Source organism: Lepisosteus platostomus, chromosome 24 (genome assembly GCF_059453375.1).
Source record: "Lepisosteus platostomus isolate fLepPlt1 chromosome 24, fLepPlt1.hap1, whole genome shotgun sequence".
Classification (NCBI taxonomy): Eukaryota; Metazoa; Chordata; class Actinopteri; order Semionotiformes; family Lepisosteidae; genus Lepisosteus; species Lepisosteus platostomus.
The window spans coordinates 11,206,102-11,232,625 of record NC_142634.1 but is presented as its reverse complement, the minus strand read 5'-3'; the positions used below and the strand labels follow the sequence as shown (position 1 = coordinate 11,232,625).

Below are 26,524 nucleotides of genomic sequence, written 5' to 3'. Positions count from 1 at the left end.
AATTGCATGAGCTCTTTTGTTTAATAGCTGGTAGACGAGGACTGCACCTAGCGGCAGAACAGATGCAAACTGCAGCACATCTGGTAGATTTTCTGCTGTTTCCTCTCAGTAGTCAGACTGAAACAAAAAGTTTGAAGGGGTACGGCTAAGCCTTTCTTCAGCTACTCATGCTTTTAATTCATATTAATCCATCAAGTAATTTAATCACATATAATTATGTTTTATTCCATGTAAACTGGGTAGAAAGATACAATTTAATTTAAATCATTCTAGATTCAATTCTATATATATGTATAATTGATCTATAAAGGATAAAATAACTCAAGTGAATTCATAAAATGATTTTCTTTTGACTTAGCATTTATGCCTATATATTGACACTTGAAATTTGATATTGCAGTGATGGTCACTACCCCTTGCTGGAAAATTCAATTAGCTTTTTAGAGTTCAGCCCATTTCAGTTTGCCAACTTCAATATAAAGACTGTAAAACTATTACAACCTGAAAAGTGTTGCACTTGGCATGGCGTCTGTGTGCCTGCAGTAAAGCCTGGACTGTTCAGAAATGCATGGCTTCATTCTGATTGTATTTCAAGGCATTCAACACATTAACAACAGCTGGCACTTGTCCGGGGTTTTCAGTCATGCCAACCATTCGAGGGGGTGACTTTCCAGCATGAAGCGAGCATTCCAGTTCTGTCCCTTCCTCCTTCTACTGTTATTGTGAAGTGAGCTTAATAGATCATTTTTGTGATTCACAGCACCAGCAACTATATGCTTATCCTGTTTAATTAAATTTATAGCCATACCACCAGGCTGTAAATGATCCCTTTGAACATTTTCAGAAGAGACAGTTGAATTTAACGCTATTAAAAGAAAGTATCCCTGAGTATAATTTACAATCTTGATGCCGGCCTATGGGCTATAAATCTTGCGTAGGTTTACTGCTGTTCCAACTTGTTAAAGGAAGTTATAGGACTTAGATGGCTCCGGAGTTCATGTGCTCCGATTCTCACAGAGCTGCTGAGCTGAGGAACCCCAGGCAGGGCCTTGTGTGTAGAGAGGTCCTGATCTTTCTGAAGAAGCAGGCTGATGGCTGTTCAATATGACCAGCGTGGCAAAGACAAAATGTTTGTGCGGCGAAAATGTTCACCTTTTTAATGTAAACATAGTAATTACTGAGTCTCCGTTTAACAAAACAGCTTTATTTTCCTTCTTCTGTCTAGAAAAACAAGAGCTTTGATGTTAACCCTCATCCTCCGTTCCAAAAACACTGGAACACGTTCACATCCGTAGTCTGTTGTATTCCATTCCGGGATGAGATCTATAATTCCAGCACAAATTACAAATATTTGTTAAAATATTATTTGAAAATAGAGATGCTACTGAATTTTTCCAAAGCAACCCAACATCCATGCCTTATGTATAATGCTCCATAAATATATTATTTACTTAACCTTGACAGAAATGTCACTTGTTTTAACTAGTACTATAAAATTAGTACATACAGTATCATATTTTTAGCCAGTTTTCCTTTACTCTTAATATTACCCACGTAGGCAATGTGATTTACAATGTAGAATAATTTGAGCATTCTTACTTATAATGCACAATGTAGCCAAAGAACCTAGTTCAAAACCTTTTTTTAGGATTACTTTTCAAAATTATTCTAGAATTTAGAAAATAATATTCATCATTCATCATTGGTACAGCACGTTTGGTGGGTCTAAAAAGATCCCTTTGTGAAGTTGTCCATAAAATTACTATCGCTTGACTGGAAGTTCAGTAGCTGATATTTTCTATTGATTAACTTCAGATTATGTGTACCAGATTAAGTGTTCTTTTAGTACTGTACATCCTCAATTAGTTCAAAGTGAGGATTCAAATCATACATATAACAAATTAGGTGTAGTTCCAGAAACTGGTGTGTTTAGATAGGCCTAATAGTGAGCTACAGTATGTCATGATAAGCCACAAATGAGTCAGTGAAGTATGAAACACAAGAATAATTCGTTTGGAAGTTAGTTTATAATGGCACTGCTTAGTATTTAACTTGGTCAGGTGGTTGCTCATTATTCAACACTTTACAACCTGTTCTGAAACATAAAAACTTCTTAGGATTTTTTGTTTAAATAAAACAAATCGTGAATAAGGCGTGTGTTTCAGATGAAGAATTCTCTACTTGAGCTGGCCATTCAGACTCGCAAAGCTTCCTCCATTCTGCACAGGGTTCCTGGGACGACTGCCAGAGGCACTAAAAATAAAGAAATGAGAAGAATTTAATCCTTGTCAAAACCATGCCAAAGCTGAAGATACATTAATAGCTGCTTCCAAAGAAAAACATATCATAAGACAATAATTCCATTTATTCAGCCCAAACACTTGATTTGAGATGTACTGTGGAAATTGATTCCTTGTTTTAATTTATCTCCATTTAATGGTAGCTGCACAACAAAAGAAATTCTGCTCACTGGAAACAATTGGGGTATATCTCTTAAGAACTGGGTACTGACTAGTTCAGGCAGAGACAGATTGACAGTGCTTTGGGTTCATTAAGACAAACAGAACTGCAACAAGAGGTCCACTTGTTTTTTGCCACTGAAAGTAAGTGTTAACATTCCCCGTTGCCAGACCAAGGAACAAAGACGTTCACATAGTCAATATTCTTTTTGTTTCAAACTGAGAAAACACCTGTTGATCTATAAATATTTATACTTAAAGGAAATTACCACATAGAGGGTTTTTATTGCCATCTGGTATGGATTACACATTCTATTCCTGAGGCTGCCTTTTTTCGAGCAAAACAAACAAAATGTTTTCATTTTGGAAAAACGGTGCAAAAGGATGGACATGAATGCTCATCCCACTTAGTTTAAATATATATTTTTTTAATAGTGCCTTATCACTTACCTACAATTACCTTTGTAAAATATTTTCATTGGATTACATTTTAAATTTAAATCCAGCATTTTAAATTCAAATGATTACTGTTTTTTAAATGTACTCACACTGTACACAAACAGTAATGTCATTAGTAATGCAAGCAAAAGCCAGCTGATTCTGAAGCCTACAGTTTTTCTGCCCTTGTTCATGCAGCTTGAGTATATATTGTTTTTCCTTCACTCAAGACCTCTGAGTGTAGAGCCTTGTGCTGTGTTTGGATCAGAGATAAAATGTCTCTTATTAGGAATGACTATTGTCTTTCCACAGATGAACCATCATGGAGTTTGTCCTCTTTTAAAATAGCTGGGATTTTGTTTTGCTTTTTGGATGAATGAACCTCATTCTTTCATGTGGTACAACTTTCTTTCTTCTTGTTCCCATGACAGAGCCAGTGCAGGTCTGTTTTCTGGCTGAGTTTCAGATTATTACAGAACTACAGCTGAATTCAAGCTTGGCTAACTATAATACAGCTGTTTAACCCTCTATTATCGGAACGTTAAATATTTACATTGTGCAAGAGTAACGTTACAGTGCAGATTGGTTTACAGTGATGTTTTAGGTTTTGAGCTATGCCTATTGTAACAACTTAGTTACTGCATATATTACAAAACAATACATGATGGAGAAGTAATAGCTAAAGAGGTGAGGGATTATAATACAATGCACATGAAAACAAATATAGTTGTAAGGGAAAACCTCTTGAGATATGATCTTCTCTGGTGTGTGCCAGAAGGAAACTCTGATTTGGTTTTGATGGTTCGTACATTGAAAGTGGAGTTTAGTCCAAGGCTTTTTAGGTGCACTCTGAACATGTGAGTTTCAAGCAGGTGTCAGATGGTGGTCAGAGATGACTGATCCAGATGACTCTGGCTTGTCCAGCAATGTGATTCTGTCTTAATGAGCAGGCAGGAGAAACTGGAGTAAGGTGAAGGAACAACCTAGTAAAAGCTTAAGGAGAAAGTGAGCACAGAAGAAGAGAGCAGGTGCAAGAGAGACCAGACCGTTCACTGGAGATCCGAGAGGGAAGAATGAAATTATGGACAAGAACAAAAGCTCTCAGGGGCTTGATCATATACAAATAGGTCATTTTCAAAAAGGTAGTTTCCACAAAAGTATTGGGATGACCTCAACTTTGTTGCACGAGGCTTCCTTGAAAACTGCCTAAAAAACCCTGACCGAACTGAAACAAGACTCCTGAATAATTGAAAACAAATTCGTTTCTTTAAATATCTGCCATTCCAGAGTAGATTCCAAAGAAAATGGAATGATTGAGAAATTGGAAATATTTGCAGTGTGCTTTAAAGTAATGATTACGCCATTTCCCTCACTGACTCATCAAGAGTTATTCTGTTTTGTTCTCATGAATGCTGCTCGGACTGCTATTGAAGTCAGTTCCATTTTCACGGGGATCTGACCTTGACATTATTGTGAACCGCAGCTTAATAACAGTTTGAGGGTCCTCGCCTGGCTGAAATTCTTAGCCAGATATTTTAAGAGCATATTGTTTCCTTCAACCTCAACAGCAGAACACTCGTTAAGTTACGTGGATAGTCACTCAGCAGGTGTGAAAGCTCCACCAAAACCTAACATATACTGCAAAATTGAGTAAGTGTATTGATTTAATCTAAAACTGAAGAAAAAAAACTAAAATGTTGTTTTAAAGTAATCTAATGATTCATTTTTTTCAACCTCAGTCCTACAGTTTCAAATCAGAAATCTATCCGTGAGTTTTAACAATTTTGTTTTTGACTTGATGTAATTAACTTGACACTGCTGAGTTCTTTTCACAGTGCTTTGCTGTTAAGCCATAAATAGGATTAACTGCATTTTTAAAATATAACGCCGTGTTCACTCGATGTGAGGAAAAGGGGGTGAACACATTAATGGATGCAAAAGTTTTACAAAAAAACATTAATTTGTCATTTTTAGCCACTATTTTCATAAAAGGTGGGAGAAAATAGGTTGCTGCTTGGTGAGATAAGACTGTATAGTAAAGATACATAATATTTAGTAAAATACATATTTTTCCACTCTTAGGGAAATATTTTCATGCTAGATATTGTTCTCCAAATGATTGCTGATCCATTAATGCCCTCTACTGTCATCTTTGAGTATGTAATAGTCAGCATTAACATTTATATGTGAAAATAAATTATTCCAGACACACATTACTCTTTGAGTATGTTGCTCCTGTTTTTAGTTGTAAGTTCATGTCTCTGCAGTTCACTCGTGTCCTGTAGTTCATCTTTCACAATCCAATGTTATGGCTTTATCCCTGCCTTTGGGGATTTTGAATACTGTATTTGAACTGTACCCATCTCAAAAGACTCACGGTAGGACATTTCCTTAGGATTGTGAGTGTATATGGTCACTGTGCTCTTGACAGATTCCAGAGCACAAATATTTTTTTGTTAATAGTTACTGTTACCAATCTGTCCATTTACCTGTTCTTAAATCAGCTACATGCATAACTTTGGATGCCCACGCCATCCAAAAGCATATTTGTATTTAATAATTACATTAATTGTATTAAAAGAATTGGTAGAAAGTTCTACTAAAATAATTAATAGAACTTTATCAAAACTCTATTAAACTCTATTAAAATCTGAATGCACCATATCATGTGCACTGTTTTATCCACTTTTGTTGTCACTTACTCAAAGTGAGAAAAGGCAGGACCTTTCTTTTCTAAATTAATACATTTCATAGTGATTATTATCATACAAGTAATTCGCCATTGTAGTTCTATTTATAATCACCTTAACTCTGCATGCAATAGAAGTAAGACATATCGGTCTATAATTGAGTCAATTTTGAATTTTGAATATTTTTTTAAATCTACGGTAAATATGATTACCTTCACTGGATTTGGCTACCGCTGTTCTAGACATTTAGACATTCTAGACAATAAGCTTGAATTTGAAAAAAAGCAGCGGAGTAGCAACAGAAAATGCGGTGTCGCTCACACTTATTGCAAACTATTAGACATGTAAGGTATTTATTATTCTTTTTTATTTCAGTGTACGTGTAAAAGCTATTGATTTGGATTTGTTTAAAACAATCCATGATGCAATTTGTTTAATAACAATAAATTCCTCACACATTTTCACAAAAATGTTCAGCTGCGAAAAGTTCCAGAATACATTTCATATAAGAAGTACGGAGACGTATTTATTTCTGCTATAGTGTAGAATTATTTTTTTTCCTTAATTTAAAACTTTAGAACTGTAATCAGTAATACTTGGCATTTGTCTCCCGTTGAATTAACAACACTACTATATTCCTCAGACGTGCAACCAGCACAGTCGCCGCTAGATGTCGCCTTAGCAACACTGTTAAGGCGAGCGTCTGTTTCTACAGCAACACTGCCGCACTTGAGCCTTGCGCTTGCGCAGTCGGAGCGACGCCGACCTTCATCACGGCTTCCTTTTGAAAAGAAAATCACAATAAAAGTGTATTGGGAGGTCCGCCGGAGCCAGCAACGGCGTGTTCACGAATTGTCCTGTTTGAGTTTGACGGAGGCCATCAGTGTTTGGGCTCCTGTGATGAAGTAGCGATGCGAGCCCTTTCGCAGCATGCAAATGAATGTGATGAGTTCGTGGTAGTATCCCATGATGCCTCGCTTTATTTTGGCTGGTAGCTCCGGGAGATGAGCTTGGGCACAACCTCGGTGCGGTCCGAGAGAGCGGACTCCCTTCTCCCATCTACGTTTAACATGCTGCAACACACCTAAAAAGGACTGGACCGAAAGGAAGCTCCGCGTTTGTAAAAGAAAAAATATTTAAATTATAAAGCAGAGACAGGTAAGACCCGTTGTCTTCGCTTTCACCTGTTTTTCACAACACGAATCTCTTTTCTGATTGGTTTATGCGAAACACCTGCTCCTTGTTTATAATACTGTGTTAATACAGAGCCACCGTCTCTGTTCCAAAAAACACATCTTAATCTCTGGTTACTCAGAGGCTCATTTTGTGTATTTGTCATCAGAGGATTTGTTTGACAAACGAGTTAGGTCAACGGTCCAAGGAGAATTAATAAGCATTGGTTATCTGCCTGAATCGGTGTTACCAGTGGTGGTAGTTGTCTCCAGTATTTTAATATTGAAAAACTGGGTTAGGATTCCTGTGAGTTAGCTCTTAGGAGTGTGTTATTGTAAGAGTAACGAAGTTGTATGGTTTTGTGCTGGTTCCTGAAATCATTTGAAATGCACAATATTACGTCACCTAGTGTGAGTTAAAATGAATGTGCTGTAATACGACAGACTGTATTGGCGAATTTCCTAACATTCATAGATTCCAGTATCATTTTCTTGCCACTAAATCATAAAATGTTGCGTACCATTAACATATGTGAATGCACTTTACCCTTAAATAAGCAAATAGGTTGAAAACCCTTTAGGAAATCTCCCATTAGATCTGTGGAAATGTGTCGTCGGGTCATGATGATGGTTTTAATTTTGTATGAAACGCGTGCTCGTGTTTTCTGTAGGGCCTGGTTTCGTGTTGGAAGGACTGCCGCACGCACTAGTTTGAATCTGCCCATTTCTTAAATAAGCCTTCGTTGCTTTTAGACCTAGTACTCCGTTATTGATCTCATCCGCCTCACAGCCTACGCCAAAACATTGCGTTAATTCCAGTTTCGGAGAGCTACAGCGCTGGCGCATGTATAAGTGGTTTGTCGGTTTATCGCCCTGTCCGCAATGCAGGTAATATCAAGTACGATTCCTTGCTGCATAGGTGCTGTGGCCCATAGAAAACTGTGTCCTTTGTTAGTCTTGTAGCCCTTGACTGTTGACATCTCCGTTAACAATAGAGGTGTTGCATCACACTGCATGTCGGTCTCTGTAATAGGACTGTATTTGCGTTTACAGTAGTTAAGTAGCATTGCTGTTTTAAAATGAATGGGTTCATACTCTCATTTTTTTATGGTTTTACGTCTTGGTCCTCTATTCAGCCTTGTTGCATCTCTGAAAATGCATTCAACTGACACACGTCTGTCAAGTTTTTATGTCCATATTCCTTTTCGGTCCCTGTTTATTGTTTATTATCCAGTTTTTTTGAGCAAATACCATCGCTTTTTTAAAACTATTAAGCTGTGTTTAGCATAAAATGCCAAAATCAATATTTTGAAGGAGGACTAGCAAAAGAACTGTTCATGTATATTTATAGGACGAAATGTGGCAAATATGGCAGTATAATAGGTTAAAGTGTACCCCAGTAGCCTTGTTGTAACTGATGAAAGTAAGCACATGGAATACAGTATGTATCGAGTCATATCATTTATTTTTTTAGAATAGCTAATGTTGACTGCGGTATATACTTTTTTTGTGTAGGAATAAAACATTTTAAAGTGATACACTTACTTGTGTCTTTATTAATACATTTCTCTCCCCCATTTTTATAGAGCATATTTTACTGGCCATCTGGGGTATAAAGAGGGAGTCTTTTCTGATCCTTGAATTCCCAGTTGCTGCTCTTAATGCATTATTTATCATTGCAATCATGTTAGTGCTGTGACTGAAGCCATGTACAACAGCTCAGTAGATACTGGCTTCTCTTAAGGCTGTTTTGTAATGGGGGACGGCACTTCTGACTTAAGTAACCTTGTAAAAGTTCAGTCTCCTTGTTAATATGTAATCATTTGAGACCATTATTTCCCCCAGGTCTAGTGTAATCTTATTTGAAGTTGTTTGCACAGGTTATATTTACATTGAAGAATATGGTTCCAAAGCAAGGAAGCTCTCTGGAAAAACTGGGCATTTCTTGGAAATTATGAGAAAATTCTGAAAAAGAATGACAAAACCCCAAAAGATGTTTTATTTGATTACAATGTAGCTATTGATAAGTATGATTACATCATTCATATCTAGATTTTATAGGAAGAGTGGATGAGTCATGTTGTAATAGTAATTAAGCGTCACAGCTCGTCATTGTGTAATAGAGACATGTTCATTCTGGGAATGGGCGAACTGTAAGAGACTCCCCAGAGAGGAATACGTGTAGGTCAGTCATCATCTACATATTCTTTGTTTTATGAAAAGCAATTTGAATGGCCCAAATGCGTGCCCTGCATTTCAAATTTATATTCCCAGAATCTAAATCAGCAGATTTAGAAAGTCTGACATCTTTTGTTCTTTTATATTCCTGAATTCTGTTCTTTGCTGTGAAGTCTCCCCTAAATTCACTATTAGAATCTTGTAACTTACTTCATGGTATTGAGAGATTGCAATGCAGGTTGTCTTTTAAACTGACAGAGGGTGTGATGTTTTGTCTTGGCTTCTGTAGATAATATTCATTTAAAAGATAAGTGAATGTAACATGATAGACTGGCACTATTGCACACAGGTTTCTATATTCTTGTACAAAGACATAAAACATAAGTAGTTTTAATACAAGCGAACAGATGTCTTTATTGTCCAGACAAGAAGCTAAATATTAGGTTAGTGAATGATAAAGAGCGTTCTGCATCTTTGTCTTATTCCATATAAATCAATATGCAATCCAGGAAGCTTTGTATTATCTCAGGGAAAATGGAGAAGCCTAATGGCATAGGAAATGAGTAATGGTCTGAGAGGCCACTTCTAATTGCAGACTGTTAGTGCACAAAAGATCATACCAGAAGAGATATTTCTAGTTTTATTTCATACATTGGGTAAAGCAGTGTATTTAAACCAAGACTAAAATGTATCTATGTACACGGTCAAGTTATAAGAACTTTGTACAAAATCAGGCTGAGCAGCCCTGTAATGAACATGTTTAAAGACATTCTACTGTATATCAGTCTCGGCAAATTCTCGTGGTTTGTTGTGTACTCTCAAAGTGCCTGACCTGTATTCTACAGCTCCTCTGAATTTCTGTTTACAAATCTGTCAGGATCGTGCCCAGTGTAAGTGCAGTTCGGGAATTCATGTGGCCTGTTGTGGAACTCGGCAGATTTACTGCAAGCCTTGTAACCACCTGGAAGTTTTTATGGGCTGCATCATGCAGTAAAGAAAATTGCAAGTAAGAAATGCAATTACCAATGCAGCAGCAGGAGCGAACCAGGAAATGTGACAATTTATGTATCTGCAGTGGCTTTATTTCATGAAAAGAACTGCAGGAAGCAGGGGAGTTTCAGGTTACTGGTTGAGCAAGAAAAGATGCTTCTCTTAGCAGAACTAAACAGAGGTTTTACTGTTCAAGATCTGCGCACATCCAGTTTTCTCATAATGGCAAACACAGAGCAGAAAGCTCAGTTTCAGGTTGTTTGTTCAGTTTAAGAAGTTACGCAGAGGTGTGAAAGAGGTGCTTGTGTGATATACTGTACTGTATATTTGCAAGTCGGCAATTATGATTTAAAATAACTGAGTGAATTCCTGTTGTTACCCCTCCTGTTATCACAGTGAGGAGCTTTAGATTTTTGAACACACGTTTATTTTTACAAGTAATGTCCATAAATTCACCATAAAACAATTACATACAGTAACTAATTATGGTAATAAAACTGCTAATAGAACTGAGATACTTAAGAAGAATTCAGTTAAGATGCTTATTTACATAAACCTCTTATTGCAAGTTAATAGGAGTGGTATGTAAGCTCTTTGTGATTACAGTTTTATTAATTTTCTACAAGCATTTGTGAGCCTTTGCATCATGAATGATCTTTTAGGTGAAAAGTGCTTATTTCATTTATATCACTGAAATGTAAAAGATTTAACAAGACTATTCTGCTGCGTGGTTCAAGATATCATAGTTATTGCTATTAGAATATGTAATTTGGTAAAGGACATTGATACAGATCTTCCTGTCAGATTGCTGTTCTTGGTTTGAAAAATTAAAAACATTGATCTAAAACAGAGTACCTGAAAGGTAGCTGATTAAAGTTTGAGAGTGAGTTAATAAATGTGATAAATGTTTTATAGGCTTTTATTTCTGATCCTTTATTAGATATTCAGTAATAGAAATAATATTTAACTTTGGTTCTATCCTGGATAGAAGTTTGGTGTTTTTTCTCCTGCATTGGATTTTTGGAAATTGTGAAGGATGTATTTTGTGTTTAGATTAGAAATCTAGGTGGGTCTGGAGTGAACTGCTGTTCTTCTGTTGGGTTCTGCGGACCAGCATCATATATTTGTATTTTGTTCTAAATGTGTTCCAGTTGTTTGGTTAAACCTTCGCACTACTGTGATTCTTCATTTCTCTTTTTTTCTTGATCAAATCCTGGACAGGCTGTTTGGTAAGAATGTAGGTTTAAAAATGTGTGTTCAGAGATGTTTTCTATCCTAGATTTCCCTCTGCCCCCTGCTGTGGCTCTTCCCTGTGGTCCATTAGAAAGACAGTTACTGCACACCCCCTACTGTGAATGGAACAGTACATAAGTAACCTGTTATACACCCTCAGCATGCTGGATCACAGAACTGCTGGTGCTCAAAGCTGACCACAATGGGGAGTGCAGAACTCTCTGGGCTTAACAAACAAGCTATTTGTATTGCTCTCTGTAAATATGGATAATTGTAGATTTTCATGACCTTTTCTTTGTATTGGATTTTCTTAGCAACTAAGTACTGTAATTGTTACATGGTGCTTACAAGGATGTATGAGACCAGATTCATTTTTCGCAGTATCCTCCACTTCGCAGCTCAGCTCCCCAGAGAACAGGTGTATAAAAATTAAAACCAGAAAGAAAAACCGCTATTGGGAATATAGTGTCTTTCTTTACCTGCCTGCCTGGAGGCGTAATAGTAGGTCAGGTCACTATAGAAACCTAGGAACACAGGACTCCTGCTGTGCAGTGGTTGCTAGGGGTGCTTCATTCTCGACAATACAGGGCGTTCTCCTGAGTGAGGAAGAAAGGAGTGGAGATCTGTGTAATTTAATTAATATAATGTATCTCTTCTATTACTGGTATTTTTTACTTAATCAGTTATACTTCACTCATTTGTTAAATGTAGTTCAATTGAAAGGCTCAATATGACATTTCTTTTGTTCAAAATAGGTCAGTTGTTAAACCTTTTTTTTAAATCTCTGGAGGTTCCAGAAATTAATCTGTTATCCTGATTAAAATTGATGTTTCCTGTAAGGGTGGATTGGTTTTGTTTTTTCTTTGTTTCTGTCATTTATCTTTTTTTAATTCACATCTAAGTGGGCAACAATCCAGGCTTTCTCTTTTTTTAAATGGAATTGCACCAGTCTAACAACAGTTTTTAAGTCTAATGTGAAGCTGCAGCTCTCTGTGCGTTTCTTAGAATTCTTTGGATGATTTCATCTATGGAAGTGCATTGCTGACGTCGAGGGGAAAAAATATCTCGTAATTACGAGATAGTAAATTATCACATACTTTGTGATTATCACACAATAGTAAAATTGTCACATAAAACCTGCATTATCATTAGCTAACTTTCATTTTTAAGTAGTGGAAGTGATAGCACAATTACTCTTCTTTAAGGTTGAGTGTGAGAGTCCTAATGGTTAAAATGATTGTGTTCACATTTGGTAAAAATTGTAACATTTGATTATGAATAAACCCCAGTTGAAATTAAGTTTGTGCATGTTCTGCAGAGCTGGACATTGTCCTGAACACTAAACCCAAAGTCGCTGAATTATCAGTATTTTCTAGGTGCAGCTGTCATTGACAATGTAACAGGTTGTTCTTACAGTCAAATGATCATTTCTATCTCATAATAATAACAGTATACCGTCTCATTATTATGAGATAACATTTTTTTCCCTTGATGGCAGCAATGCACCTCTGTAGTAGTCTCTGCTGGTCTAAAAATGTAATTTCAGTCTAAATATAGCCTTAAATTATGAATTTTAAAAAATGTAATAAATCACATGATGTAAATGATTATTGGACAATTGCTGTGAACTGAAAGATGACACAAAAGCTAATTCTAATTACCTGATTACTGTGTAAAATAAATGGATGTTGTTTTTAATTGTTGTGATTTGTATTTCCAGTATCCATGATTTATGTCGCTTGACCTTTTTCTGTACAGTGTTTTGAAAGTCTTGTTAAATCTTACAGCTTGAGATACATTAGCCGTCTACAATAAAATATTGGAGACCACTGGAATGGTATAGTTGATGTAGTTTATTACAAAGAATTTGACAATTGCAGAAACTCCTCTGGTGACCCAGAATCTAATTTGATGTTATTTTTTACTTGGGTGGTCTAATTTCTTCCCTCTTCCCAAAACGTTCTAGCTACATTAACCGGTGTCTCCCAATTATACCTGCCCTCCAATGGAATGGCATCCCAGAGTGTTTCCAGGGTGGACTCCAGATTGCCTCTACCCATAACATGATTAAGCAGCTGTCCATCAGAGGCCGGATGTGGAGTTGTAGAATGTTTGATGAAGATTTTCTACTCTTTAAGGGAATTACTCTATACATTTCTTGCATGTGGTTTGGATTTGGCCTACGTGAGTGGGAGAGGTGCTGTAAAACTGTATTCTTTGTTGCTGCGCGCAGGTGCCTGGGTTTCAGCCATGACGTCGGTCAGCCTGGAGAACCAGCTGCACAGTGCGCAGAAGAACCTGCTGTTCCTGCAGCAGGACCACGCCAACACACTGAAGGGGCTCCATGCGGAGATCCGGCGGCTGCAACAGCACTGCACAGGTAGCACAGCCCCCCATCCCTGGGCACACTGCACACAATCCCGGAATTACAGCCTTCCCGCAGACCACTAAACCTGCTCCCAGCAGTGAAATTTAATATAGCATTTACGCCCAGTCAGGCTCTTTGTCCCGGAATCACGGCCATTGAATTAAAGAAACAACAAATGTAGGTGTATATGTATAATATATCAAATGTATGACTGATCTTGGACTGCTCTATAGCGATGCATTCACCAAATTGTATCTTTAATGATAAATTGGTGAAGTGAGACTTTAGTCCTTCAAAAGATCTTTCAGTTTTAATCTTTCTTGTATTTTTTATGATACAATACATCATGTGAATATAAAAGTGCATATTTATTCATGAGTATTAAAAATAGGATATTTTTCAGGTATTACATTTTGAAAGATTCATATATTTTAATTTTACCAACAGTTAAAATACCTTGTGATTTAAGAAAAAATAAGTACACTTTGAGTTGCTTTTCACCTGTTTTGTATAGTTGCCGTTTTCATCTTTATTAATTACAGACTTTTACCAATGATAAATTGTCATTAACATGTCTGAAAACAGTTGGGTTAGGACTGGCACACACGGTCTTGAATTTGATCAATCAAATAATTCTTGTATAAAGTCTGTAACCCCTTTCGTGTTTATACTGTTTTAATCTGAACCACAGAATATATCAATGCAGTTTTTTTCTTCTTCTGCTTCAGACTTGACATACGAGTTGACAGTACGAAGTTCAGATTCTACAGGTAAGACCATAATTACTTTGCTGAAATGAAATTATATATACAGAGAAATAATAAGTCCATGTTTTTACCCCTATAAGACTCTTAAGGCTGTGTTTGGAATATTATTATAATTATAAAGTACATGATTATGCTGTGGAAATTAAAAATTAGTTTAGTTCAAAAAGGTTGTTTTCCTTCTGATTGCTCATAAACGTGTTCTTTCCATGGGGAAGACATCAGGGCTTAGAACATGTTTAGACTTGATATTTCTGCTGCAGAGATAAAACAAAGGAACATTAAAGCATTATACCCAGAGCCTGCATATTAATTGCATGCTGCTCTTGTAGATGTAGGATGAAACCTGATCCAAACGTGAGAATAGATGTGTTCTTGAAGCCGAGGGCTGTAAAGAGTCCTTAGTCTTAAAAATCAAAGCCACATTCTAAAAGAAAAAAAATGCCATCTTATCTCTCTGTAGAACTAGGCTCATAATAGCTCGATGATGAAATAGTAAGCCTGATGCGAAAGAAAATCTATGAACAACTGGAACTTCATTAGCACAGTATAGTATTATAGTGGCTTAATATTGTAAGAAATAGGGCTTAAGAAAATAAGGAATATCAGAAAAAAGGCCAAATAGGATGGTATGATTAGAGGTATGAGTTCTTTTTCTGCCACAGCTTTGGTCAAGAATAATAAATCAGGCACACATGGTTAAACAGATGTTAATTTAATAATTGATACTTCAATAGTTGCTTCCAAGAACCATAACAATATTAAAATAACTCACCGATACGTCAGCTGTTGAAATGGCTCAGAGAGAAACATTTTTAAAAATCTGTCACCAACCTATCATAGTCTAAAATGCACTTTATACCTGAGCTGTTTAAAAATCCAATTTAACTTTTGTGAAGCACCACAATGAAAAAGGATATGTTAAAACAGATGTGGATGTTATTGTTTCTAAAGGCTTACCTACACTGCAGGCTTAATGTACACTTTTTCATGCTGTTATCTTATTAATGCCAAACCTTCAGTGTTCCATAAGGAGATTTTTCCCTTCTTCAGTTTTTCATACAGACTTCCAGCACATCTTCATCTCCAGATTTCACATTTCAAGATCAGGAAAAGGCTTTATATTAAAAAATACTATATTGTTTAGAAAGCAGCACAGCAGTCAGACCCTCAATCATGGCAGTAAAATTCAACGAAGCTATTATACCATGACATGATTAATGATATGAATGAATGAAGTTCACTTATACTACTTGCTATGTACTGTATTTGGATTTGCTGTAGTTTTTTACCATGTGAAATTGTTTCAAAGCTGTTCTTGATGAGTACAGCTGTCTGATGCCGGGGGGGACTCTGTGTCTTCATTATGGGTTTGTGCTTGACGTTTGTGAAATTCAGGGGAGAACATGATGTTGAGCCTCTGAAGCTGCTGGTTCTGATTCAGTACCGCAAAAGCCTTGATATCTTTAATCGCAGAGGTTTGATATTAGATTTTTATTCAAGACTTATATGTAATGGCTAAATAAGATTCCTTAACTTATGCTTTGATAATTAACTTAAAGAGTATTAATTTCACAGAAACTGTACAGGTTGAGCAAGTATCTTGGTAATCCTGGTAACCACAAACATTCCCCTAGATCACCTGTGGAAATGTCTTTGGTTGCTGTATCTGATCCCTTCATATGTACTTCTAAAGAAAGGCTGAGCAGAAATAGGGCACTTGTCTTTGATCTTCAGATGGAATGAAAGGTCAATATGTACCTCAAAAACACTGATGTTCTTTTATTGTAGGTCTTGCTTGGGTGAAACTATTTCCAATTTACTAACCCTTCATCTACTAGTTTTGAATCTTGGAAGACTATATAGTGTGATATTAATGTCAAAATGGATTTGTGACCTATATTTTATCTATACTCTAGGGAGGAGTACAGGGGAATGATAACATAGACATACTGTAATAACTTCCATTTAAATGCATAAAAATATTTGTTTAGAAACTGATACTGTAGGCTTATTGAAAGTGTTGTTGGACTAACAATTCCAAAATAGACAAGCTATATTAAGAACTAGCTTTCTGGTGATACTGATAGTGAGGCTCAGATGAAATAGCTGAGAGAATTGAATCCTTAATGAGCTCATGATCCCATAAAACACCTGGCTTATTTTCAGAGGCTTGGCAGGTTGTTTTTCAGGAATGTGATCCAAAGCTCAACTGCTCTCTTTTCAAGTATCATGGTGATCTCGCTTACAACAAACACCAGATGATTGTGACACACAGAATTAATGTAGCAGAGAGCACAGTGTGCTCAGGCATTCAATATGTAAAATGACTGCAGCATTTTTATGTAGTATTAATTCACAAAAATATCACAAATGTAATCCCTAAGAGACAGCTTTTTGTAGTTAAATCTCCACAATATTGTCCCGCTGTGTTGTATCATCGCTCATCCGTAATCATAAAAATGTCTTAACTAGTTGTAAAATTTGCATTTTAGATTTACACAGTGACACGATTTTCATATACAGTATGTAGCTGTGCATTTCTCAAAAAGTACAGTAATACTGTGCTGTAAAGAAATCCAGTACAACTGTATAAACCGCACCAATGGAATCGGTAAATCATGAATGATTCCTATACAATGTCTTAGAGTAGTGTAGTCGGCTAATAGAATGTTCATTTTTAAAATGACACATTGAAACTATTGAAAAATATAAAAACACATTGAGAAATATGCATTTCATGTAATTCACTTATAATTCACTGTATATGCTCTATGCTGTCTTCACAATTTGCCAGTGTTCTGAGGAAGGCTTTTTACTTATTTTGATTTTTTTAAAAAGAACCTATCCTCTTTAAAATAATTATTCTAAATGCTGAAACATTTCGGTGTGGCTAATCGTTTATTTTTCAGTAAGGTCTCCTGTTTGCAGTAATAAACCAAGCAAAAGGGAAATTGTCTTGGACACATAATAACAGGGTAACCAGGTCCTTTACTACAAACCACAAAGCAATGCTGGTAATCCTCTGACCTCCCCAGCCTCTGAATGGTCTTCTCATGGCCACTCCTACTGGGAAAGAGAACAGGCCAGCTGAGAAACGTACTGCAAATGCTGCATGATGTAACCCTGGATACAGGATATAAATAACTTCAGCTTTCACAAATCAAAAAGCATTTTATCAATGTGAATCGCATGTAGTACAAATGCCCCCTTATTTTTTATGTAATGACCTTTGACATATAGCAGACAATGTGAACATGAAATCTTGGCCTCAAGTTCGTCAGCGACAAGCATCTCTCTGAACTGATTCCTGAAGCAATACCATATCGTTCTTGCTTCATCAAGAAAAGACATCCCTGCAAGCTGTATTAATTTTATCAACTTCACACTACCCCTTCTTATTTGAAAAGTGAACCACAGATCTGGTTTAAATAAAACATTTGCCAGAATGAGCAGTTTGAGATTATTCGCCCAGTAGTGTAGTGCTAATGTCAGCTTTTTAATGGCAGATGCTTATTTCCTTCTAGCCAATAGGAACGTGGCATCAAACAATGCATTTGTAGTTTGCATTTGGCGGTGTACTCAAAGCTGATGTTATGATATTAATATTCCAGGTCATAGTTCATATTAACATGAATGTGCACTGAAGGTAGGAGTGGGTATAAAGATAAGCTGGTAGTAAATTCAGATGAGATGATTTCAATAAGCAGGTTTTAATTAAGAATAATTACATTGGGAAGTTTAATTTACTATGACAAAAATCTGTTAAGATGTGATACCTGGATACATTTAGACTTTGTGTTATTTTTCTAATATTTTCATTTCATTGCTCAGCAGAACAACAAAAATGATTATTGATCGCTGTGAATCATCTTTTAGTAATCACTGTAAAGGTGAGAGTTTATCTAAATGATTGTTTTAAAGAACAAATGCACAATCTCAAATAACAGCACAATACTGTAGTTGTAACACAATACAAGTTGTAGACTGTTTTTCTATTAACTTTCTCATAAAATGTTCATGGAAATAAATGTAGTACACATCTGATTTCTATGTTCTATGTCCATGACAAGACTACTTCACAAATTTTGAATTTATTTTCTTTTTAGTACAAGGTTAGTTTCTGATAGTATAAAGATAGCACATTACCCTAACAACATAATCTAATTTCTCTCTGTGACCTACTTGGATTATGACTACTCTGCACCAACAATGTTAAAAGGCTTTTATTCGGTGTATAGAAAGTTAAAATGAGTTATCTTAAAATGAATGAGATTAGAATTGGATTAATTAGATTTAAAAAATTACAGGCATGCCAATTAGTAATTGTACACCATATGCCAACAAGCTTTAGTGCAGCAAGCAGTCAGACAAGAATCTTGCTTTAGGATGTTTTGAATTGTAAGCCAACACTGGTCGGGCCCTGAAACCAGTAGCAGGTATTAAGCTAATTGACGAAGGAAAGTTTTGCAGGTACTTGATCAATCCAGGCTGCATTGGGTTAGGGATTCTGTGCTATATTCAGGGTCACCTAACAGTGATGTTCCAATTCTGCTAAGACACACTTCTGAAGTTTTTATTCAGTGTTTTGCTAGTTTGTAACTGTGGTGTTTATAGGTGTTGCATATTGTAAGCGATTCACATGTGGTGAACTTAATTGCAGAAGTACAGTATTTCTGAAATTGTGTATAGCAGGACATGAAGTGCACACATTACAGGAAATGAGAGAGGGAAAGAAATCGTAACCCTCATCTGTCTTTAGATGCAGAACCACCAATAGCAAAGTAACAGCAGTCTGGCTCAGATGATGTAATGCTCTGTGGGTGGAAGAGATGAATAATTGATACTAAGCCCACATGGTCAGAGTGCACCTTTGACTCTCCTGGGCTGCATGGACTGCTTTAGTGAATCATTAAAGACCGCAGGTTCCAGATGAGATATGCATGTCTACCCTTGCAAAAAGGTTGAAGCTGATTAAAGGACATCAACAAATAATGTTTTGGATTTTTACCCACCTCCAAAACAGCAGTCTTTGTACAGGTTCAAAGATGAAGTAATGTGCAAAGGGGTAATTACCCTTAAGCCTCAATTTAGCCAAAGCATTCATAATTCTTTTTTTATAGTTTGTGAAAGTTTAAAAGAAAAATTAGCATTTAAGTTTCAGTGTTATTATTACAGTTGTATGGGTAGTATTGTTAACTAACATTATCCTTAAGAGCCTTCCCAGTGAACTTTTGCTGCCATACTGTCTACTGTTTCTGCAGGTAGCAGTGAACTGAGGTGCGATGAGTTGAGGAAAAAATGTGAAGAACTGGAAGCCCAGCTGAAAGCCAAAGAGGAGGAAAACGTGGAGCTCATGAAGGAGCTGGAGCAGAAAAACGCCATGATCTCAGTCCTGGAGAACACGATCAAGGAGAGGGAAAAGAAATACCTGGAGGAGCTGAAAACGAAAAGCCATAAACTGAACATGCTGTCGAGCGAGCTGGAGCAGCGGGCCAGCACCATCGCCTACCTGACCTCCCAGCTGCACGCCACCAAGAAGAAACTGATCGCCACGTCGAGCGCCACGTCGGACAGCAGCCCCAGCGCCAGCCCGGTCAGCTCTTACAAGCCGGAGCCCCCCAGGGACAAGATGCCGGAAACCCCGCGGCGCAGGATGAAGAAGAGCCTGTCCCAGCCCCTGAGCTCGGACTACTCCGAGCTGTACCGGCTGGGCTCGGACGGGCGCCGGCTGCTGCTGCGCGACACCCTGGAGGCCATGCCGGACCCCACGCCCTTCCTGCTCGCCCGGGAGTCCGCCGACGCCCAGCTGCCCAAGGAGAGGCCGGCGGTCATCCCGCCCATCGCCTCGGAGCGCACGGCCGCCAGCCCGCACCACAGCCCCGCCCGGGAGAGGCAGCACAGGGCGCACGTGGGCGTGGCCCACCGCATTCACCACCTGGCCCCCCCGCCCGCGCCCGCGCCCGCCGAGGTGGAGACGCTGGCCGTGGACCAGGTGAACGGGGGCAAAGTGGTGAGGAAGCGGTCGGGGACTGACAGGACAGTGTGAAAGCATCCAGTCCGTGACGGGAAGACAAGGCAATCACTTCAATCAGCTGCTTTTTATGCAACACTCAGTAACGACAGAAAAAAACTCACGCTCCTCCTTCAAGACTCTTGTGCTCCCTGGTAGAAAACTCTTAAGAAAGCATGCCAAAATTTGGTTTGAAAGCCTATGTGACAAACATCTTGATTCGCTGAATCCAGCTTCTATAATTTACCATCCCACTCGTTCCTTTTTTTTTTTTGGAAAAATATGCAAAACCACCCAGCCAAAATAAACCTGACTCTATGTTGTTGCTTGCTTCAGTTATGCATTCTGGATACATACATGCTCATGTACAAAAAAAGGTTACACAACCCAGATTTCCATGTTTTCATCCCACCACAGATGTATTATCAACAAGCGAAGACTAACAAGCTTTATGTAGAATGTGCAGCAACACGTTAAAAGTGTCTACTCCCAAATGATTTTTTTTTTTGGCCTGGACACCATATACGTAGACGGTTTCCAAAGAGCGGAGTTCACAATTGACGACAAAGCCTTTGCATAGGCAGCAATATATTTAATCTGTGCATATGTAAATGGCAGGAATGGAGTAGCAGACGGCTTGACCTGTGGCGATGTTAGGCAGTTTGTAAATCAATTTTGTAACAACAACTGTTCCTGTACACAATACAGAATTGTAACTTGCAGCCCTGCTGTGTGTTGTTTTTCCAGGGTCAAGCATATGCATTCAGACACTTTAGTGATGTTTTCACAAGGTGTTCACGAACCATGTAGTCCTTGTGCAAAACCAGTATGGGTGGTTTGAATACAGTGTTCCAAGGGGAGCCGTGGTTACACAGACTCCCAAACATTACTGAATTCCAAGGCGAACCCTGACAAGTTGAAATAAAGACCCTCCAGCAAATGTCTGACGAGTTGTGTGCGTATTGACTGTGAAAGAAGCCTACATCTTTGTCTGGCTCAGGCTTTTCATTTTAAATTGTATGTGTGAACCTGGAATTAAGGGGAAAAAATGCATAACGTAATATGAAAATATTTAAATCCCTTAAATGATGAAAAAAAGTTAAATCTTTAAAAAAAGGACATTTGTTTCTGACACCTGTGCCACTGGGTCAAATCTCTTAACCGAGAAGCAAAGAGCCAACACGTGTCTTACCAGCTATATAAAGGTAAGTTAATAAAGTAAAAGGAATGATCTTTCTAAAGTGGAGAGCCTATTTTTTACTTAGGCCCCCATATTTCTACCAGTGGTTGGTTCCCGAGTCATTCCCACACCTCATTTCAACCTTGTTATCGTCACTACACATTGAAACTCATTAATATCCCCCTGTCATAAGGATATGTTTGAGTGCTGCTGCTTTGTCAGAAGACCACAAGAAAGAGCTGAAACACTAGAAAGCAAACATGTGGATCATAGAGGTCCAACTCACATCACAAGCCGATGTCCCATCTTTCAGCATGTCCTCCAACACTCCCATCTGGGAAAATAAACAGAGTTCAATCAGTGACAAATCTCCAAAAACAAGCATTATCAAGTGCATTCACTACTGTACACCAAGTCATTTGGATACCAGGACATTCATTCCATGAGACTGAGTATGGTTTTTGTCTTGAAGATTAACCTGGTAGCTTTCTGTGTGTGAACGTCTGATGTTAAACTTTTTTTAAATATTGCCAGAACTGTGGTATAACAAAGACCATCAATTTAGTTCCAGACATTATTTACTGTATACCTTATTGATATTCTACACAATAAAATGCTACTGTATCAAATCAATTACATCACACTTGTTCAGGTATTTGCATATTTGTTAACTTTATCACTTATTAAAATCAAGGGCCTCTGATTTTTTTCTGACAGAACATCTGTAACATTGCTGTGTAATTTCTGAAATACTTCATTGTTAATTCTAAAAAAAAAAACCTTACATGACCACAAAAAACCTTACATGACCATGTACTGTAACACTTAATTCTCAGTTCCAGATGTACTGTGCCTTGTCTTTATCTCTCTTCTTACTGTGCACTGCCTTAATACCCTGGTCTATTCACATTCAGAATTCTAGTATTCTCTTATAAACAGTAGTCCAAATATTAGTAGTCTTATAATTTAGGTAGCCCAGATTGAGGAACCCAAAATCAAATTAAGGCAGGACAAGAGGGTTATCATCCCTAGTCTTAAAAACCAATGTCAATAAGACTACATAGTCAGGACCTTAATTTACCATCTTGACATTGACTTACATGTCGTACAGCAGGACAGGTTTAGAACATTTTTTTAAAGGTTTCAAAATTCTTTATCCAGACAGGGAATGCTACCTACTGATCTATCACCACTGAAAACGGCAATCTTGTGTTTTCCTCCATAGAGGTATAAAATCAATTCTGTACCCAAGGACTAAGCAGGCATAGTCTTGTTTAACTTGTGAGATGCAATGGTATCAGGCTACAGCGTGTTATGATATACCTAATTTCAACACCTCCATACAATACTTACACTGATAAGCCCTCTACTCATTGACTGGAAGACCTGCACAACTATACAGGTCAGTAAACCTGGTCCTGGAGAGATGCAGTGCTGCAGATTTTATAGGTAGCCTTAAATAATTCATAAGCAGAGAGCTGGAAAGCATGTTAACTCTCCTTAATTAGGCAGCTGATTGATCCAGTTAGGTCATTCCAACTGCGGCGGGAATGAAAACCAAAAGGCACTGTAGCTCTACAGACCTCGTGCTGCAGGCCCTTGTACTAAAGCCCCCCACGTCTCAGGCAAAAGTGGGTAGAATAAACTCCCAACAGTCCCTGACCCTGTGGCTCCTTTATTTAATGTAAATGTCCAAAAGTCTTTGAATGGCATTTACTAGGTCTCTTCATCTGAATGAGCATTTGTCTTCTCATGGTGCTATCCAGTCCTGATCCTGGAGATCTGGTGAATCTGAAGGCTTTCATTCTAAGTCTGCTCTTGACAAGCCAAATCAATTCACTACTGACTTAACCTGACCAACTGAACAGCTTCTCCCAGCTCTCCAGGTGCTGCTGCTTCAAAGGGGCCCTGCAGACACCCAGATACCCAGGACCGTACAGCTCTGTCTTAACACTTTCAGGACTGTGGCTCTTGAGAACGTGGGTAACCCCTCACAGGAAAACAAATTTGCAACACATTATCCCTTCTGGACATCTCAGCAACACACGCAGTGTGAGAGGTGAGCCTACCTCGGATTCAGATGTTCCCAAAAACAGGCTGCATGCCACAGGTCACGTCAATCACACCACTACTATCTGTAAGGGAAAATAAATACATAGTGCTCTGTTGATCAATCAAATCAGTCACTACGCTAGGCACAAAAATAACTACAGCTTTTCAACTCTTTCTCAAACCCTGCGACTAAAAATAGCAGGACTTACATATTCAAACAAGCTGCTCACACTCCTTCAGTGCCTTAATTTCACAGTCCTGGTTCCAGTACCACATATTCCACAGCAAGACATTAGTGATGAAAAAACTGTTGTATGAATTATTATTTCATCTTTCCACTGAAAAATAGATCTTGACTCCTAAAAGTACAATGTTTACTGCAACACATTTTAAGCTACATTTCCATGTGCTACAGTTACTCAAATAATAATAATAATAATAATTGCTTACACTTATATAGCGCTTTTCTGGACACTCCATTCAAAGCGCCCCATTTACAGGTAATGGGGACTCCCCACCACCACCAATGTGCAGCATCTACCTGGATGATGCGACGGCAGCCATAGTGCGCCAGAACGCTCACCACACATCAGCTATCAGTGGGGAGGAGAGCAGAGTAATGAAGCCAATTCATAGATGGGGATTATTAGGAGGCCATGATTAGTAAGGGCCAATGGGAAATTTGGCCAGCATGCCGGGGTTACACTCATTTTTAATGACCACAGAGAGACAGGATCTTGGTTTTATGTCTCATCCGAAGGACGGCGCCTGTTTACAGTATAGTGTCCCCATCACTATACTGGGGCATTAGGACCCACATGGACAGCAGGGTGAGCGCCCCCTGCTGGCCCCACTAACACCTCTTCCAGCAGCAACCTTCGTTTTTCCCCAGGAGGTCTCTCATCCAGCTACTGACCAGGCTCACACCTGCTTAGCTTCAGTGGGTTGCCAGTTGTGAGTTGCAGGGTGACATGGCTGCTAGTGAGCAAGAGCTCACCAGCAGCAAATGAGCAAGAGCATTTTCATCTTTTCATTCCAGTCTCAAATATTGTACGTTTGTTTGACAGAAACTGCCCTAAGGTACCAGTCTCATGTTTTGAATGGGAAAACTAGCATAAGGCATTTTTGCGAATATATGCAAGACATCCTTACCCAGAAAAACAAGCTCCACCCATTTTAACTCACAGCTATTGTCAGTTTTATTTACACGTTTTATTTCATATAGTGGTTTTCATGTCACTCAGTCCCTCTAAAACTACAAAACAATCACACATAGAAACAGTGAATCCAACTGCTTCAGTCGTTTAACATGCATCACGTTATTTTTTTAAAAAAAAGCTTTGTTTTCCTTCTCTCGTAATTAGAGACATAATTCAGAGTACTTGGCATCTCTTGATCAAGTTACAGTACTGGCAACGTAAAGGTTCTGTCGACACTTCTCGGGGACCAATAAAAAAAAGTCAACATCTGCCAACTCATCTTTCACATTGAAAATTACAAAGTACCTTCTGTTCGTGTTAATGCACACTCACTCAAAGCAATGCTCATAAAAAACTAACTGCTATGGTTCAGGTGGGTGGCTGCGTCAGCATGCGTAGTCTGCAAAGGAACAAGTAATAGGTTTATTCCCTGCTGAAAATACGAGAGAAAAAACGCAACGTTTCGGCTGTGAAGCCTTCCTCAGCCGAAACGTTGTGTTAACTGTGCAATGCCTTAGAACTCAATACACCTCTTGGCACGATGCACTTTTGACTTGGACTACCATGTACTTTTGCCCACTACCTCGTATTTACCGGTTCTGTTTCTTATTGACGGTACAAACTATCACTATTACGTAGCGTTTTGTAATGTACTGTCTACATTGTGTGGTTTCTACAATGTACATGTAGGAATAAACTCCTCCATTCTATCATAACCTCTCCCCTCCCGGAACACGCTCTGGAAAACGAAGGTTATTTAGTCATAGCGAAGCAGCACCGTTCCCGTTAGTCTCTCGTATGCTGTATTTTTATTGGATTTATTGGTACCTGAATAAAAAACATACTTACTTTATTTATTTAGGTCTGAAATGTGCCAAGCGCGCTCCGACATCCTCTCTCCGCCCTCGCATGGTCTTCCATTTTATCCCTTACACGCACACACGTGTACACGTACATGCTACTGTCGTCTCCAACAGACAACTCCTAGCCAAGTACGGAGCAACAGCTTCCAGGACAAGTCATCCGTAAAAAAATCTGCATTATTGTTGGCTTCTGCTGCACTACAAGTTCGTACAAACATGCAATATCTCACTTTCCAGGTACGCGCCGCGCCATATTGCCGTCATCCTGGTCCGCTATTCAGAACGCAACAAGACTTCCGGTGAGGTGATGCGGCCTATTCCATTTTAAACAAGCAGGCCTGTAAATACATCTCTTTTAATCTTCGAGACGGCTTAGCCTACAAATAATACCTGTTAATTCTGCATGCAGATCACGTTGGGACATTTCTGCGGTGAAATGTCTGCTGCAATTCTCGATAACTCTGGCTCTCAGCCATTGGCGTGACCAAGAGTTTGCGACAACAATGGCGACCAGACACTACACACAGCACTTTCACTAAGTTCGCGATTTCGTGCTTAATTTTGAATTTGTATAATTCTGCGATACCGTCAATTAATTTATTTTATTTCCGAGATGTAATGATTAAAGTAATAATGAGAAATAATTTGAAATTGGGACTGCAGTTCCCTTTAATGGTAACCATGTACTGTAAACTGTTGCGTACAGTAAAAAACAGTAATGGAAAATATCCAGTGTTTCCTTCTCGATCTCCCAAACTAAGTTTTATAAATGACAGTAAATATTGTTATAATAAATTAAATACTAGCGGAAGTTTTGAGTGCATTGTTGATGCACATACAGTAGACATCTAAAATAGTTACTATACTGTATATAACATACATGTTCAAAACTTTTGCACACCAGTGTGTGTACCCAAAATGTCAT

The 26,524-nt window shown here is 38.2% G+C and overlaps 1 protein-coding gene and 2 long non-coding RNA genes across 4 annotated transcripts; 1 reads left to right on the top strand and 2 right to left on the bottom strand.

Annotated features, from left to right (window-relative positions):
• Window positions 1-1,188: 1,188 nt before the first annotated feature.
• Window positions 1,189-5,899, bottom strand: LOC148641663 (uncharacterized). The gene is made up of 3 exons (XR_015929868.1): window positions 5,800-5,899; window positions 2,182-2,253; window positions 1,189-1,323 (listed from the first exon to the last, which is right to left on the bottom strand). It is a non-coding gene; the product is annotated as an uncharacterized LOC148641663 (long non-coding RNA).
• Window positions 5,900-6,158: 259 nt separating this feature from the next.
• Window positions 6,159-21,027, top strand: ccdc92 (coiled-coil domain containing 92). 2 transcript variants are annotated; one of them, XM_088618548.1, is made up of 4 exons: window positions 6,159-6,745; window positions 13,394-13,540; window positions 14,257-14,298; window positions 19,557-21,027. In XM_088618548.1, exons 2-4 carry the CDS (start codon window positions 13,411-13,413, stop codon window positions 20,339-20,341), a joined length of 957 nt encoding a protein of 318 aa, XP_088474674.1. In that variant the 5' UTR covers window positions 6,159-6,745; window positions 13,394-13,410; the 3' UTR covers window positions 20,342-21,027. The 2 variants fall into 2 exon arrangements, with proteins under 2 accessions (XP_088474674.1, XP_088474676.1); XM_088618550.1 differs by lacking the exons at window positions 6,159-6,745; window positions 13,394-13,540; window positions 14,257-14,298 and adding an exon at window positions 14,437-18,185.
• Window positions 20,988-26,105, bottom strand: LOC148641661 (uncharacterized). The gene is made up of 3 exons (XR_015929867.1): window positions 25,586-26,105; window positions 23,555-23,620; window positions 20,988-21,819 (listed from the first exon to the last, which is right to left on the bottom strand). It is a non-coding gene; the product is annotated as an uncharacterized LOC148641661 (long non-coding RNA).
• Window positions 26,106-26,524: the final 419 nt, after the last annotated feature.

Bases quoted from the DNA above. Each gene is read 5' to 3' on its own strand.
- ccdc92 (XM_088618548.1), top strand. From the start codon at position 13,411: ATGACGTCGGTCAGCCTGGAGAACCAGCTGCACAGTGCGCAGAAGAAC. The intron at 13,541-14,256 runs GTAGCACAGCCC...CTTCTGCTTCAG, and splicing joins GCTGCAACAGCACTGCACAG to ACTTGACATACGAGTTGACA. The intron at 14,299-19,556 runs GTAAGACCATAA...CTGTTTCTGCAG, and splicing joins ACGAAGTTCAGATTCTACAG to GTAGCAGTGAACTGAGGTGC.